This window comes from Schistocerca cancellata, chromosome 8 (assembly GCF_023864275.1).
Source record: "Schistocerca cancellata isolate TAMUIC-IGC-003103 chromosome 8, iqSchCanc2.1, whole genome shotgun sequence".
Classification (NCBI taxonomy): domain Eukaryota; kingdom Metazoa; phylum Arthropoda; class Insecta; order Orthoptera; family Acrididae; genus Schistocerca; species Schistocerca cancellata.
Window position 1 is genome coordinate 113,327,209 of NC_064633.1, and position 14,928 is coordinate 113,342,136.

At 43.1% G+C, this 14,928-nt stretch overlaps 1 protein-coding gene across 1 annotated transcript in view; it reads right to left on the reverse strand.

Annotated features, from left to right (window-relative positions):
* Positions 1-14,928, reverse strand: part of LOC126095410 (semaphorin-2A-like) — a 532,909-nt gene that overhangs the window by 116,220 nt on the left and 401,761 nt on the right. The window contains exon 6 of the mRNA XM_049910208.1: positions 5,835-6,105. Within this exon, the coding sequence (XP_049766165.1) occupies positions 5,835-6,105 (271 nt within the window). The remainder of the gene's footprint in view (positions 1-5,834; positions 6,106-14,928) is intronic.

Sequence of the window (14,928 nt, forward strand, 5' to 3'; positions counted from 1 at the left end):
ACCGTAAAAAACATATGTATCCATATTTCCAGAGGGACCACAGAAGATGATTTGAAAATAAAAGCGAAATGCGTCTCGTTTAAAATTCTTTTTAATTAATTGCACTAAGGTTAATACGGCGAAATCAACAGTAATTGAAGTCTTTTCCCTTAAGGCTGTATGACTTTTATTTCTGATATTTCAATTTCAGCTTTGTACCATAGGGAAGGAAGTATAAATATTCGATGCTATATCACGGCACAGATATAAGTAACGCTACTCACTTCGACCATACGGCACAGATATAAGTAACGCTACCCATTTTGACCATACGAAGTAACTTTTTATCCAGAAACACAATAAAAACATGAAGCAAGTGATTTTTAGCTGCCAGGGAGACATTACAGGTTTGTTCACAACGAATATATCAACACCAGTACGTCGTTTTTAAATACCACCTTACATTTTCTGTTATGTAAGTCACTTCTTCTTTAGACCTATAGGAAACGGTATCGCAGTGCGCCATTCACGTAAAGATTACGTTATTGCAAACGTAACACATAACTGATATTGACTGTCCTGTTGTCTCACAAACAGCAAGGCAGCTACGAGATGAACATCTGTAAGTCATGTTTTCCAGACATTCTCCAGAATTTTTTGAGGAAGAGAAAAGTGTGTACAACGTCTGAGCTGCACATGTTGAAATGCCAACAAAGCAAGAACTTGTAGACGCCTGCTGCGTCTTGATTGAAATGAAAAACGCGAACACTTATTTTCTGGAACGAATCATCACGAGAAACATATACATCGTCTCCAGAACAAAACAACGGCGCCTACTGTGACTTGACTCAAAAGCTAACAACAATTTTCTGTAGGTATCATCAACGGGTAGGGAGACTTCGTGTAATGAATACGAATGTACCATAAAACGACAAAGTTAATAAATTAACGTGAAACGTCAACAGTTCAACGATATAACCGACATTCAAGTCCGTGTGACTTTTACTGGCATTTTCGCATCTTTGTATGAATGTTCTCTGCGTTATTCTCAAGTGAGGGAAGACTGTGTAGAATACCTTATGCATTTAAACTATCGGCTTAACTTTCCCCTTTTTATTAATCCAATGTCAAAACTTTTTAGACTGATAGACTATATATATTCATCACATTTCGATGTATTTTCATTATCAGACCGTTGCTTTTCATATTCTTTATTAGTTCGTTGTGTTAGTACACTCAACAAAAGTCACATGCGTTTTAATAAGAAAGCTTACTTAGGTGTGCTTTAGAAGTTTGTGTCAGTCAAATGTGCTTCTTCAACTAAATGTCAGTTATACAGGTGTGTGTACAAACAGAATGGTTAATCATTTGTAGGAAAGAGTATTCTATCTTGAAACACTTCTCAGTCTTTCGATTCTAGTAGTAGAACTTCGATACGTTTTCTTATCCCATTTTCAAATGATAACATCCAGTTTATGCACACCGAAGACTTTTTCTGAAATAACTAAGACCTCCAGAAAACTAAGGTTCTTTTACATCTGAACCACTTTTGCACCGTATACAATGGTCGTGTACTTGAAACAAATATTATATTCAAATTTAAAGCTGTTTCAATCGAAAAAAATCTGTCAATATTGTATTTAATAATGTGTGTGTTACATTATTGCTCTACTACATACTGATAATCAGCAAGTGAAATCAAATTAAGAAGAAGTACAGTGCATCTGCGAAGTCTCTCTGCAGTAGCGACCTCCACGTGTCTCGCCTTGCGGGAGAGCAGTTACTGTCGTTGTGTAAGCTAGGGACCGAGATTCACGGCTAGTGGCTACAGTCATGTTGGGAGATGAGATTCAACACTATTACAATTAAAACAGTTTAATTAATTATATTGATTACAATTAAATACAGTGTACTTGCCAATATCGCAGTAGATGCTGGAAAAGTTTCCCCTCTTTCTTGAAGGCTCGGTTCAACTCTTTCACATTTATTTCCGAACACCTTTACCAATGTTACAAGTGTAATCGAATGTCTTCAGTTCATCTATTTTCTTTGGGTTATTTTCATACATAAAAGTTCTAACCGCACCCTAGAGAAAATAGTCAGCCGGAGACAGATCCGGTGAGCATGGCGGCCAGAGATCTTTCGTGATTTGTCTCCAAAGATTTCATCTATAAGTCATAGGGACTGGTGTGCTCTATGAGCAGTAGTGTTGCCATATTGGTAAAATTAATGACTGAAATCATCTTCGTTCAGCTTGGCAATAAACGGACAAAATAATTTGGGACCAATACGCATTGAAGCGACGGTAGTATAGAAAAAGATCGGCCGTATAATTCATGCTCGTGTTATGGCAGACCAGACTCTGGTTTCCTCTGCGTGCAATCGTATTTTGCTTAAGACATGTGGATTTCCTGTTAACGAAATTCGTGAATTTTGGGAACTGATGTAGTCAGATAAGAGAAACCAAGCCTCATCAGCCAAACAAGTTCGATCTAGAACACAAACTCCATTGTGGTTAACAAATCGCTGAAACCATTCACAATACGCTAATCGTTCCGTATTGTCCATATAGTGTAAATGTTGCACAGCAGTAATTTTGTACGGATACATCCCCAGTTCTTTGGTTAAGACCCTACGCGCTGTCCTACGAGAGACTTCAGCCTCTTGTGATAATTTCCTCACTGATTCTGTTGGACTCGGCAGCGTAATATCCAAAAAGTTGTCAAGCACTCGTGCTGTTAAAACTGTGGGGCAATCAGTTCGCAGTGCATCATGAACTAAACCTGATGTCTGGAATTTGTGGATTAAATCACTTACAGGGCACAGTGTCGCGATTTGGTCACCTCGGAGCAGGAAAACATCTAAATTGCCGCCTGACATGCTTCGTGAAGTTTCCTCGGTACAGAAAATCTCTTGCACTAAAACTGCTCCCTCTGCAGTGCCAAGCATTCTCACTACACTCAGCTTACATAAGAACTAGACTACAATGGAATTAAGAGCTGCAACGTACACGTAACACTAATAACCCACCCGACCAATGGAGGTCCATGGAACACGTGCTAGTGGGACTTCCGCTGTGGAGAGACCTCGCGGATGCACGGTATTATCAAAAACCAGCTGAAAGTTACAGAAATTTTGAAAATGCAGCCAAGGACAATTGACACCAGTTTCCATTTTGAGATAGGGAACATTGTTAAGACATTAAAGACAAGCAGTTCACTTCCAAATATCACTTGTTCGAAGGTATAGGGACGTTTCGTTCCTATGGACAAGAGTGTACATGGCTGACGAAGTATTGCTTAACCGTCAATACGTTACACAAATGACTTTAAAAATATGCACAATTTTACCCACCATAAAACTCTGCAACAGAAGAATTAGCAATAATCCAAAAAGTCTTTTATACATTACACATCATTCACAAGTATATAACTCGTATATTTAGGAAAACTACGTTAAATACGAGGCCTGTTCGGAAAGTAACGTCCGATCGGTCGCAAAATGGAAAAACACTGTGGAAATCAAATATGTTTTATTTCAACAGTTAGCTACAGCTTCCACCGACATCTCTACATAGTCGCCACTCCGATTTAGACATTTGTCGTAGCGTTGTACCAACTTTCCAATACCTTCGTCATAGAAGCAAACCGTCTGTGCTTCCTGCCAATTCTCTACGCTGGTCGTCTGCTCGTTGTCTGCACCAGAACGTTTTCTTCATTCCTAGCGGTTCATGTGAGCACAGATGAAACTCAAGGAGAGTCAGTTACTGCCTCTATTGTGGGTAATCAAACGCTTCCCATAGAAAACGCTGCAGAAGCATCTTCACTTCAAGGAAAAGGAAACGTATGACAGTTAAGTTATGTGGCCTGCGCGACATCAGGCGAAATCTCACACGAGGTCCTCATACTTGGCGGGAGACACTATCGTTCTAAGCGTCTTTACGTGCTCACTGTGCGCTCAGAACTGAAAAGGGCGACGTGACGCAATCGACAGGCGTACTAGAGACACAGCCCAACACATCTGTGCAAAGCTTCATCAATATTTTCACTGTGGCTTCCATTTCACACGCCATCGGACCTTACTTTCCGAATAGCCCTAGTACAACCTCATGTCTCACGACAACAAAAACAGTAAAAAATGTTGAAAACTGTCATGGCAGTCTCTAGTGTACATTCCTTCATGTGATTCTAAAATCGGTCACCAGACTGTAAAACCAACCAGGAAGCACCTTGTGTTCCTAAGTACGAGGTGTATTCAAGTTCTAAGGCCTCCGATTTTTTTTTCTAATTAACTACTCACCCGAAATCGATGAAACTGGCGTTACTTCTCGACTTAATCGCCCTGCAGACGTACACATTTTTCACAACGCTGACGCCATGATTCCATGGCAGCGTCGAGGGCTCCTTTAGGAGTCTGTTTTGACCACTGGAAAATCGCGGAGGCAATAGCAGCACGGCTGGTGAATGTGCGGCCACGGAGAGTGTCTTTCATTGTTGGAAAAAGCCAAAAGTCACTAGGAGCCAGGTCAGGTGAGTAGGGAGCATGAGGAATCACTTCAAAGTTGTTATCACGAAGAAACTGTTGCGTAACGTTAGCTCGATGTGCGGGTGCGTTGTCTTGGTGAAACAGCACACGCGCAGCCCTTCCCGGTCGTTTTTGTTGAAGTGCAAGAAGGAATTTGTTCTTCAAAACATTTTCGTAGGATGCACCTGTTACCGTAGTGCCCTTTCGAACGCAATGGGTAAGGATTACGCCCTCGCTCTCCCAGAACATGGACACCATCATTTTTTGAGCAATGGCGGTTACCCGAAGTTTTTTTGGTGGCGGTGAATCTGTGTGCTTCCATTGAGCTGACTGGCGCTTTGTTTCTGGATTGAAAAATGGCATCCACGTCTCATCCATTGTCACAACCGACGAAAAGAAAGTCCCATTCATGCTGTCGTTGCGCATCAACATTGCTTGGCAACATGCCACACGGGCAGCCATGTGGTCGTCTGTCAGCATTCGTGGCACCCACCTGGATGACACTTTTCGCATTTTCAGGTCGTCATGCAGGATTGTGTGCACAGAACCCACAGAAATGCCAACTCTGGAAGCGATCTGTTCAACAGTCATTCGGCGATCACCCAAAACAATTCTCTCCACTTTCTCGATCATGTCGTCAGACCGGCTTGTGCGAGCCCGAGGTTGTTTCAGTTTGTTGTCACACGATTTTCTGCCTTCATTAAACTGTCGCACCCATAACGCACTTTCGACACATCCATAGCTCCATCACCACATGTCTCCTTCAACTGTCGATGAATTTCAATTGGTTTCACACCACGCAAATTCAGAAAACGAATGATTGCACGCTGTTCAAGTAAGGAAAGCGTCGCCATTTTAAGTTTTTAAAACAGTTCTCATTCTCGCCGCTGGCGGTAAAATTCCATCTGCCATATGGTGCTGCCGTCTCTGGGACGTATTGACAATGAACGCGGCCTCATTTTAAAACAATGCGCATGTTTCTATCTCTTTCCAGTCCGGAGAAAAAAAATCGGAGGTCTTAGAACTTGAATGCACCTCGTACTGTAGTCGTCATGGAACATTCTCTCCTGCTACAAACTAAATAACTTTACAGTATTAGCGTTGTTCTGACACGTCCCACATCCTCCAGGATCATTTCAGTATGAGTCGAAAGGACGGCCAACGTATGTAATAAGGTACTCCAACCTCATCGATGTCCTTAAACACTTTTTTTTATATTATCGAATAAAACTACAGGATAAAAATTTGAGAAAATTTGAAGTACTGTACAAGCAAAGAGGAAATGAACAGGAAAGCTGAATGTGTAGAGAGGGGCAGTGGGCGGTACTCACTGTCGAGCCACTTGGAGTCGTACTTGAGGGTCCTCTTGAAGGAGAACTCGCGGCGGCCGGTGGTGAGGTTGTGCAGGTCGGTGCGGAAGATGACGGTGTCTGCCTTGGTGAACTCGGCGTTGGTGCCGCTGTAGAGGCCCGGCAGGCCGCCCGGGTTGCCGCGCTCCACCCACACCGCCGTCGAGTTGTCCGCCGGGTCGTACGGGCACTTGGCCACGCCCGTGCCCACGCCGGGCACGTGGTCGCGCCGCGACAGGTGCGTCAGGTTCGCCTGCAGTGCGGTGGCGTAGCTTAATCAAGTGTGCTGCAACTCAGACTGTATACAGGGCGATTTTGCTAAATGCAGGCGAACAGCCGACATATCACCGGAAATGCGTTCCAAAGGACTTGACCCCGCTTGTGGGTGAAAATAGAAGATCTTTCACCTTGAAATCTACAACGGCCGAAGGCACGCTAGTCTAGAATAGTGTCTCACCTGAACAACAATAATATCCTCAGCGAATTATAAATTGGATTCAAGAGGAGGTCACAGCTCTGGGATTAAGGATTTACTTGAAACATTGTACGCCTTTAGTGGGCCATTGAAACAATAATCTGGCAATTTCGAGAAAATCGTAAGCGAAGTTATACGCGTCTATTACGTAACTGATGTATCTGTGCACTGGTTCTCAGTGCCAGAGTTCATGGTGATCAAGGGGTGTATAAAAAAAACTGAGTGAAAAGATGAACAACGAACTTCAACGGATATCGTGTGACGTCCACTACGACCAAGTACAACGGTCATCACTATATTAAAAAAAAAGTGGTTAGCGTTCCAGCTCCGTCGTGAGCCGGACGTGTAAGAGGCGACGGTTCGACTCCTACTCAAAGTTGATTTTTAATCTACATTTTCTTCATCACTGGTCATATTATTTAATTTATATGTCATTTGAGAGGTAATATAGTGAAAAAAAACCACGGGCATTTTCGTGAAGTTGTAGTGAATTCCATATATTATTTGACTATTTACTGTTTGTAAATAAATTTTCAAAGACAAACGACAAACTTGGAAATTCCAAGTAAAACATCGATAAATAATAATGCGAATGACATTATTAATAATCAGTTACATAGTAAGTCACAACGTTTCAGACCACAAAAGTAATGTACAATCACACATCGGATATGCTCGTGACATCACACGTTGCAGTATGCTATTTGTCATCCACACACAGCAAACATAAATTTGAAATTCATTATATTACCTCTCAAGTATCAAATAAATTCAATAACCTGACCCGGAATGAAAAAAAAATTGATTAATGCTTAAATATGAGCTGGAGTAGAACCGTTGCCTCATAAATGTTCCTCTTACAAAATTCGAACGCTGAACACTTAACCACAATGAACTGTAGGATCGCGCAGCGACGCATAGATACATAAGCCTCATAACAGACGGTTAAAACTTCTCTTGCGAATTTCTCGGAATTGCCAGAGTAGTGCATCTTACTATTTGCACATTTATTGTTTTAATGGCCTACTAAAGATGAACAAAATTTGAATTAAATCTGTGATCCCAACGTCGCGGCTTCCCCTTGTGAGACTGCCATTCACATGTTCATTTACAAAATTTTAAAAGCATTAAATAACAAAATAGCGCCGGCTGGCATTTTCTGCGACCTGTTTAAGGCATTTGGCTGGGTGACTCACAATATTCTCCTAGATAAATTGAAGTTTTATGGGACTGATAATATAGCCAACCAGAGGGTAATGTCATATCTAACCAAATGAATGCAAAAAAATTGCACTAAGTAATTGAAACGATGTAGTCTGTGGATATATTTCTTACTCGGGAGAAACCAAATATGGGGTTTACCAAGGCTCAATCTTAGGTCCACTGCTGTTCCTCGACTCTACGCCTAACACACAACATACAGAGTTAGTTCTTTTTGCAGATGACATAAGTATTGTAAGCAGTAGTATACATACAGAAAGTGAAAAATTCATAGACAATGTATTGATGTATTACTGAGTGGTTTTCTGGGAACGATGTCACCTTCAGTTTTAAAAAGACACAACATATTCAGTTGTGCACATCAAGGGATACTACACCAGTTGTAAGTGTAACAGGCGACAAGGAAATAACAAGTAGGTTGTAAATTTCAAAATTCTTAGGTATTATATTTATAAGCATTTAAATTGCAAAAAGTACATTTTCGAACATCTAAAACAACTACGTTCAGAAACATTAGCATTTACAGTTGTTCAAAATCTTGGGTGAGACAAATCCGTAAGTTGACATATTTTGCGTATTTTCGTTCGATAATGTTCTGGGTTAACTTATCTTTAAGAAAGAAACTGTTCATAGCACAAAAACGTACTGTAAGAGTAATATGTGCTGCACACCCACGATCATGATGTCATCTCGTAGACGTCTGTGTAAAGAGTTTGATATTCTGACTACTGCTTCAGGGTATATTTATATCCCGATGAAGTTTGCTGTAAATAATACACTACAGTTTACAAGCAACAATTTTGTAAATAATTACAATACTAGAAGGAAGAAATGACATTCATGAATGTGAATGTCGTGTGAATAGGGCCTCGCGTCGGGCAGACCGTTCGCCTGGTGCAAGTCTTTCGATTTGCCGCCATTTCGGCGACTTGAGCGTCGATGGGGATGAAATGATGATGATTAGGACAACACAACACCCGATTCCTAAGGGGAGAAAATCTGCGACCAAGCCGGGAATCGAACCCGTGCCCTTAGGATTGACATTCTGCTGCGCTGACCACTTAGCAACATGAAATTCATTATTCCACATTAAGATTTTATTTAGTACAAAAAGAGGTTCACAATACTGGGACAAAAGTTTTTGATCACTTATCCGAGGATATAAATGTCTGACAGATAGCAAAGTAAAATTAGAAAACAAATTAGAAAAGTTTCTCCTCGATAACTTCTCCTGCTCTGTAGAAGAATTTCTGTTACTCTAATCTGTAAAAGGTAGTGGGTAGGAACTAATAAATCATTTCTCTGGATATAAAAAAATGGAAGAATGACATATAAGTGTTCAGCAAGTTGCCATATTTAAAAATTAAACGAGACTCGTCCGACCAGGCAACGTGCTTCCACGCATCAACAGTTCAATGTCGGTGTTGACGGGCCCAGGCGAGGCGTACAGCTTTGTATAGTGCAGTCATCAAGGGTACACGAGTGGGTCTTCGGCTCCGAAAGCCCATATCGATGATGTTCCGTTGAGTGGTTTCCACGCTGACACTTGTTGATGGCCCAGCACTGAAGTGCAGCAGTTTGCGGAAGGGTTGCACTTCTGTCACGGTGAGCGATTTTCTTCTGTGGTCGTTTGTCCCGTTCTTGCGGGATCCATTTCCGGCCGCAGCGATGTCGGAAATTTGATGTTTTAAAAATGGCTCTGAGCACTATGGGACTCAACTGCAGAGGTCATTAGTCCCCTAGAACTTAGAACTAGTTAAACCTAACTAACCTAAAGACATCACAAACATCCATACCCGAGGCAGGATTCGAACCTGCGACCGTAGCGGTCTTGCGGTTCCAGACTGCAGCGCCTTTAACCGCACGGCCACTTCGGCCGGCTTGATGTTTTATCGGATTCCTGATATTCACGGTACACTCGTGAAATTGTGTGTACTGGAAAATCCCCACTTCATCGTTACCTGGGAGATTCTTGTCCCATCGCTCGTGCGATGACGATAACACCAAGTTGAAACTCACTTGAATCTTGATAACCTGCCATTGCAGCGGCAGTAACCGATCTGACAACTGCGCCAGACACTTGTCTTATACGGGCGTTGCCGACCGTATAACCATATTCAACCTTTTTATACTTCTCTGTTTTTGTATACGCATTCCTAAGCCAGTTTCTACGGCTCTTCAGAGTGTGAAACTTGGCGAACTGTTTCTGTCCACGATGATCGTTTATCAACATCCATTGTAACGTACACTTCTTGGAGGTCAGCTTATTTGCATACCGACATCAATGCTCTAACAACAGAACGGGACAATACACTTGAGGAATCTGCTACTGTCCTTACTAGACACCCTGTGGTACACCATAATTCTGTCACCTGCTGTTGCCACTCCAATAAATCAGTAATTAATTCGCCACGTATTGCGCACGCCGAAAAAACCTTGCACAGCTTAGCACCTGCAGAAGTCTCGAAATTGTCGTCGTCAGTCCTTACACAGTTGCCGCTAACTCTACGAGGGCGTGCTGAAAAGTGTTGCCTCCGAATTTTTTATATGAAAACTCTTAAAGCTTTTTAAATAAGAGAAACATTATTAATATTCTATGTTATGTGTCGACAGAAGTGCCGACACAGTGTTATTTTGAAGGGGCCGAATAGGCACGCTATAAGCTCACCCAGAATATCGTGAAGTCTGAAACAGGACGCTCAATGAATGCTAATAAGAAAAGTACGTTGCTTTGGGAATACTTAACTTTAATCCATCCTTTTGGTATACATCGTTTATGGTGAATACAAGTAAGACTCTCTCCAGATATGGTTAACTGCGCCTTGCTAGGTCGTAGCTATGGACTTAGCTGAAGGCTATTCTAACTGTCTCTCGGCAAATGAGAGGAAGGCTTCGTACGTCTAGTCGCTAGCAATGTCGTCCGTACAACTGGGGCGAGTGCTAGTCCGCCTCTCTAGACCTGCCCTGTGGTGGCGCTAGGTCTGCAAGTACTGACAGTGGCGACACGCGGGTCCGACATGTACTAATGGACCGCGGCCGATTTGAAGCTACCACCTAGCAAGTGTGGTGTCTGGCGGTGACACCACATTCTACATCATTATTCTTCGTTTCTACATATTTTCAGCCCGCTGTCGCTAAAGGGCTCCGAATTGTGCCTTGTAACATGGCGATATGTGAAGTAACTATGTCGTTGCGTGAGAAACAGCGTGCTGTAATCGAGTTTCCAATTATAAGAGTTCGTCATTCGAAGAGTTCGTCAACAAATGGAGCACCTTTTTCATCAGCATCAGAATGCTAGGCCATCTCAACCATCGCTGCATTTGCAACGAACCGACGCCTTGAGTTCTCTGTCATGAACCATCTTCCATACAGTCTTGACCTGGCCCCACCCGATTTTCAGGTATTTCCCAAACTTAAAGAATCCCTTCCAGGACTTCGAGTGACGAAACAGTGCAAGCAGAGGTGGCGTTGTGCCTCCGTCAAGAAAGTCAAACATTCTACAGTGACAGTATGAAGAAACAAGTCTCTCGCTGGGGGGGAATGCGTGCGGCGCCAAGGGTGGTGTGTTGAGGAATGTAAAATGTTGCTAATGTTTTTAAAAGGTTTAAGAAGCATCACATGAAGAATTCGGAGGCGTTAGGTATCTGGTCGCTCTACTGTTAGACTCTGCAGAATAACTCACTCCTGAAGTCACTATAAGATTCAATTCGCTAGGTAATCTTAAAGTCCGCTGAACATATGCAGACTGGGGATGGTGACGATTCGGATATAAAATCGAATGAACAAAGACATCATCATTTCCACCATGTTGTCGCGTTAAAACGTCTTTCTTCTAGCAATACTAGCAAGTTAAGAGGTTTAGCTCATTTTCAGGTGCACAAGCATAGTAATACACAAGTTGTTCAAAAATTCAGTGCAAAGAACGTCTAATATGATGACGGAGGCTACGACAGGTATACACAGTCCAGTCACATTACTGTGTTAACCGTCTGTGTTCCACGTCAACGCTCAATAACCAATCGTAGATGGTATGTCATCACTAGCAGTGGCAAGTATATTAAGCATGTGGGGTGGGGCGTGGAAAACAGTGGAATTCTTGTAGTAATTCGAAAATGAAATGATCTCTCTGACTTCCAGAAAGTGATGATGATAGGATTTCTACCCAAGGGTGGAAGCGTTTCCAAAACGACCAAGTTCGTAAACAGTTCGGGTGCTGCCGTGCTGGTTAAAATATAACGTGCATGACAAAACGGTACTATACAAAACCGGTGCCGAGGGAACTGTAGAGCTCCACGGGCCATAGATGACAAGGGTGAAATACAGCTGAGGAAATGTGTATGGGTGAAAAGACGCACAAGTGTTCAGCAATTGACCACCCAAATGAATCAAGAACAACAGTACCTCCTGAACGAACGTTATTGCGTACGAGCGTCCGCAGCAGGCACCTGGTTCATGAACCCTACTGACTACCACTCATCGTCGACGAAGACTGGAATTTCCCCATCAAGGTAGTGGGTAGGAACTAATAAATCATTTCTCTCCACCATGTGGAGATAGGTAACCTTTTCAGAAGAATCACGTTGTATGCTCCATGGGACAGGTAGCCGGTGGCGTATATGACGAGAAGCGTCTGAAATCAAACACCATGTAACAATTGATGAAGGTTTCTCGGGTCTCCAGCCGGGTGGTAGCGCCTCGCGACGTTTCTGAAAGTGTCATACTACCCATCTCCTAGCGAAGTGTCGCGATTCGAGGAGCACGGGCTATATATGCGCTGTCACCCCCCTCCATTAGATCTCGTGTGGCCAGAAGTCGTGCAATTTTGGCCGAGAGCGGACCCACGTACGGAAGGAACGCGAGTCGTTTGTCTGATAAAATTACACGACTTATAGGCAAATACAATTTCAAAACCGTTCTCCGACCACCACCGAAGACGAGGGAGCACCTAGTTTCTGCCAAAGACGCACTGAGCCTTAACACACCAGGAGTATATAGTATACTACGCGAATGCGGAAAACAATACATTGGGCAAACACAGCGTTGCATATCTAAACGCTGTGAAGAACATATCATATGTGTACGACTAGGTTACACAGAAAAATCAGCCATAGCAGAACACAGCATAAATGAAGAACACAGCTTCAACTTCGAAAACACGAAGGCACTGTGCCGAGCATCTGGTTTCTGGGAAAGCGTTATCAGAGAATCCATAGAAATAAGGATAACAGAGATGAGGGATACCAACTCAGAGCAGCATGGAACCCTGCGATAGCGCAATCCGTCGGGAGCGCGCCCGTCAACGTCCTCCACAGCGGACGCAGACAGAATGCTTACACCGAGAACTCGCGGGATTAGCCGAGTGGTCTCAGGCGCTGCAGTCATGGACTGTGTGGCTGGTCCGGGCGGAGGTTCGAGTCCTCCCTCGGGCATGGTTTTGTGTGTGTGTGTTTGTCCTTAGGATAATTTACGTTAAGTAGTGTGTAAGCATAGGGATTGATGACCTTAGCAGTTAAGTCCCATAAGATTTCACACACATTTGAACATTTTTCCGAGAACACCGCTGGTCCACTGCAGCCACCCGAGGTCTAGTGGAGGGGGGTGACGACGCATACAAATAGCCTGCTCTCCGTGAATCTCGACACTTCGCCAGAATATGGGTATATAGATATCAACGCTACTACCCGGCTGGAGACCCGAGAAACCTTCATCAATAGTTTACGCCGGGAAAGCCTACAGTCACATATACCATGAAACAATCTTCGAAAGGGACCAGGCTGGAGACCATTCCCCGAGTGATCTCGCTATTCTGAAAGGCAGACTGAATCAAGTATGTATCTGTCTTTGGGCCACCATATCCACCCCTACATGCAGCTTGTTTTTCCTCGGCACCAGAGGACACTGCAACGTGCCACAGAGCTCACACTTTACGTGCGTGGTTCGAAGAGTACCAGTGTGAGTTAACTTACTGCCCTGGCCACCAAGCTCTTCCGATTTAAACCCAATCGAGAATCTGTTGGACGACCTCGATCTGGGCCTGGATACTCAAACAAGAAACCTAGCCCAGCTGACCACGGCAATGGAGTCGACATGGCTTCACATCCCTGTCGGTACCTTCCAGAACCTCATTGGCTCTCTTCCTGCACGTCTTGCAGCAGTATGCGCAGCAAAAAGAGGTTATTCGGTCTTTTGAGAAGTTGTAACATTATCTGAATAGTGTACTTCATTATACCTCCAGGTGTTGGAAATGAATATTGAGTGAGTACGGAGCATCCAGGAGGTCAGCTGATGTGTCTGTGAATAATACAATGTTAAATGTGCTTTATTCAAATGTGATACCAATTATATTTAAATTTAATGTTAAAAATGAGAACAATTAATTTCGACGTAGAGCTGGTATCGACCTAGCAGGGCGAGCTCTGTTCGAGGGAAAATGTATGACGTGCGGTGTACGAGGACCGTTCAAAAAGTAAGGTGACTTTTCAAATTGCTCGGGCAATGAACTTTTAATTATCGATCTCTTTTTTCGTTATGTTGGCACATATGTCCCAAACATCACGAAGTGTGTAAGTGTGACTGCTAAGAATTCTTGCAACTAATTCCTACCCTGAGAGCATATGGTAAAATTACTATCGGTTTCATGTAGGCTCAGAGAAGAATGTTTAATTGGTTGAGGTTACCAGGATCTTTCAGGCTAATGAGCAGTGCTCCCTGACCTATTCACCGATTGCCCAAAGTACGGATTAGTGATGCGCGTACTGGTTCTCCAAGGTGCCGCGGGGACCCGTCACACTTAATGGACATCCTCGCTGTTGTGTGTAAGGGAATGTCCTCCAGCAGCGCCGGCAGGTGCTCTTGCAAGAGCGGTCTGTACATCGGTCTTATTACTCGGGGAGGCAGCACGTAAGGCTCTTCCAAATAGTAGCCACGATACCGCCCCGCATGTTTACTGAATCTTTCGCTCACTGCGAACTTCAGGACGTCACAACACTACGTTCTTCATATCAACTGAAAACGCGTTTCCGATACCTGGTTGCTTCATGAAGTAAAGGATATCCCAAAATAATGTATACATTGTTTGAAACTGAATACCTCTTTAATTAAAGGAGATAGGAAAGAAATGTTTTCGGAATAATATAGAATGAAGGTTATCTTGAGGTGGGAATGCTCAAAATAACCTCCTCCCACAGCAATGCATCATTAACAACGGCTTATAACAGAGCCAAATACCAACTGCGTTGTTTCGAATTGAATAGCATCGTACGCTAGATCAGTTTTCTCCCTTAGAGGATCCAGAGTTTGTGATTTTGTGTCGTGCACTGTGCTCTTCACTTGTTCCACATACATACAAGTCTAAATGGTCCAAATTCATCGATGAAGCTG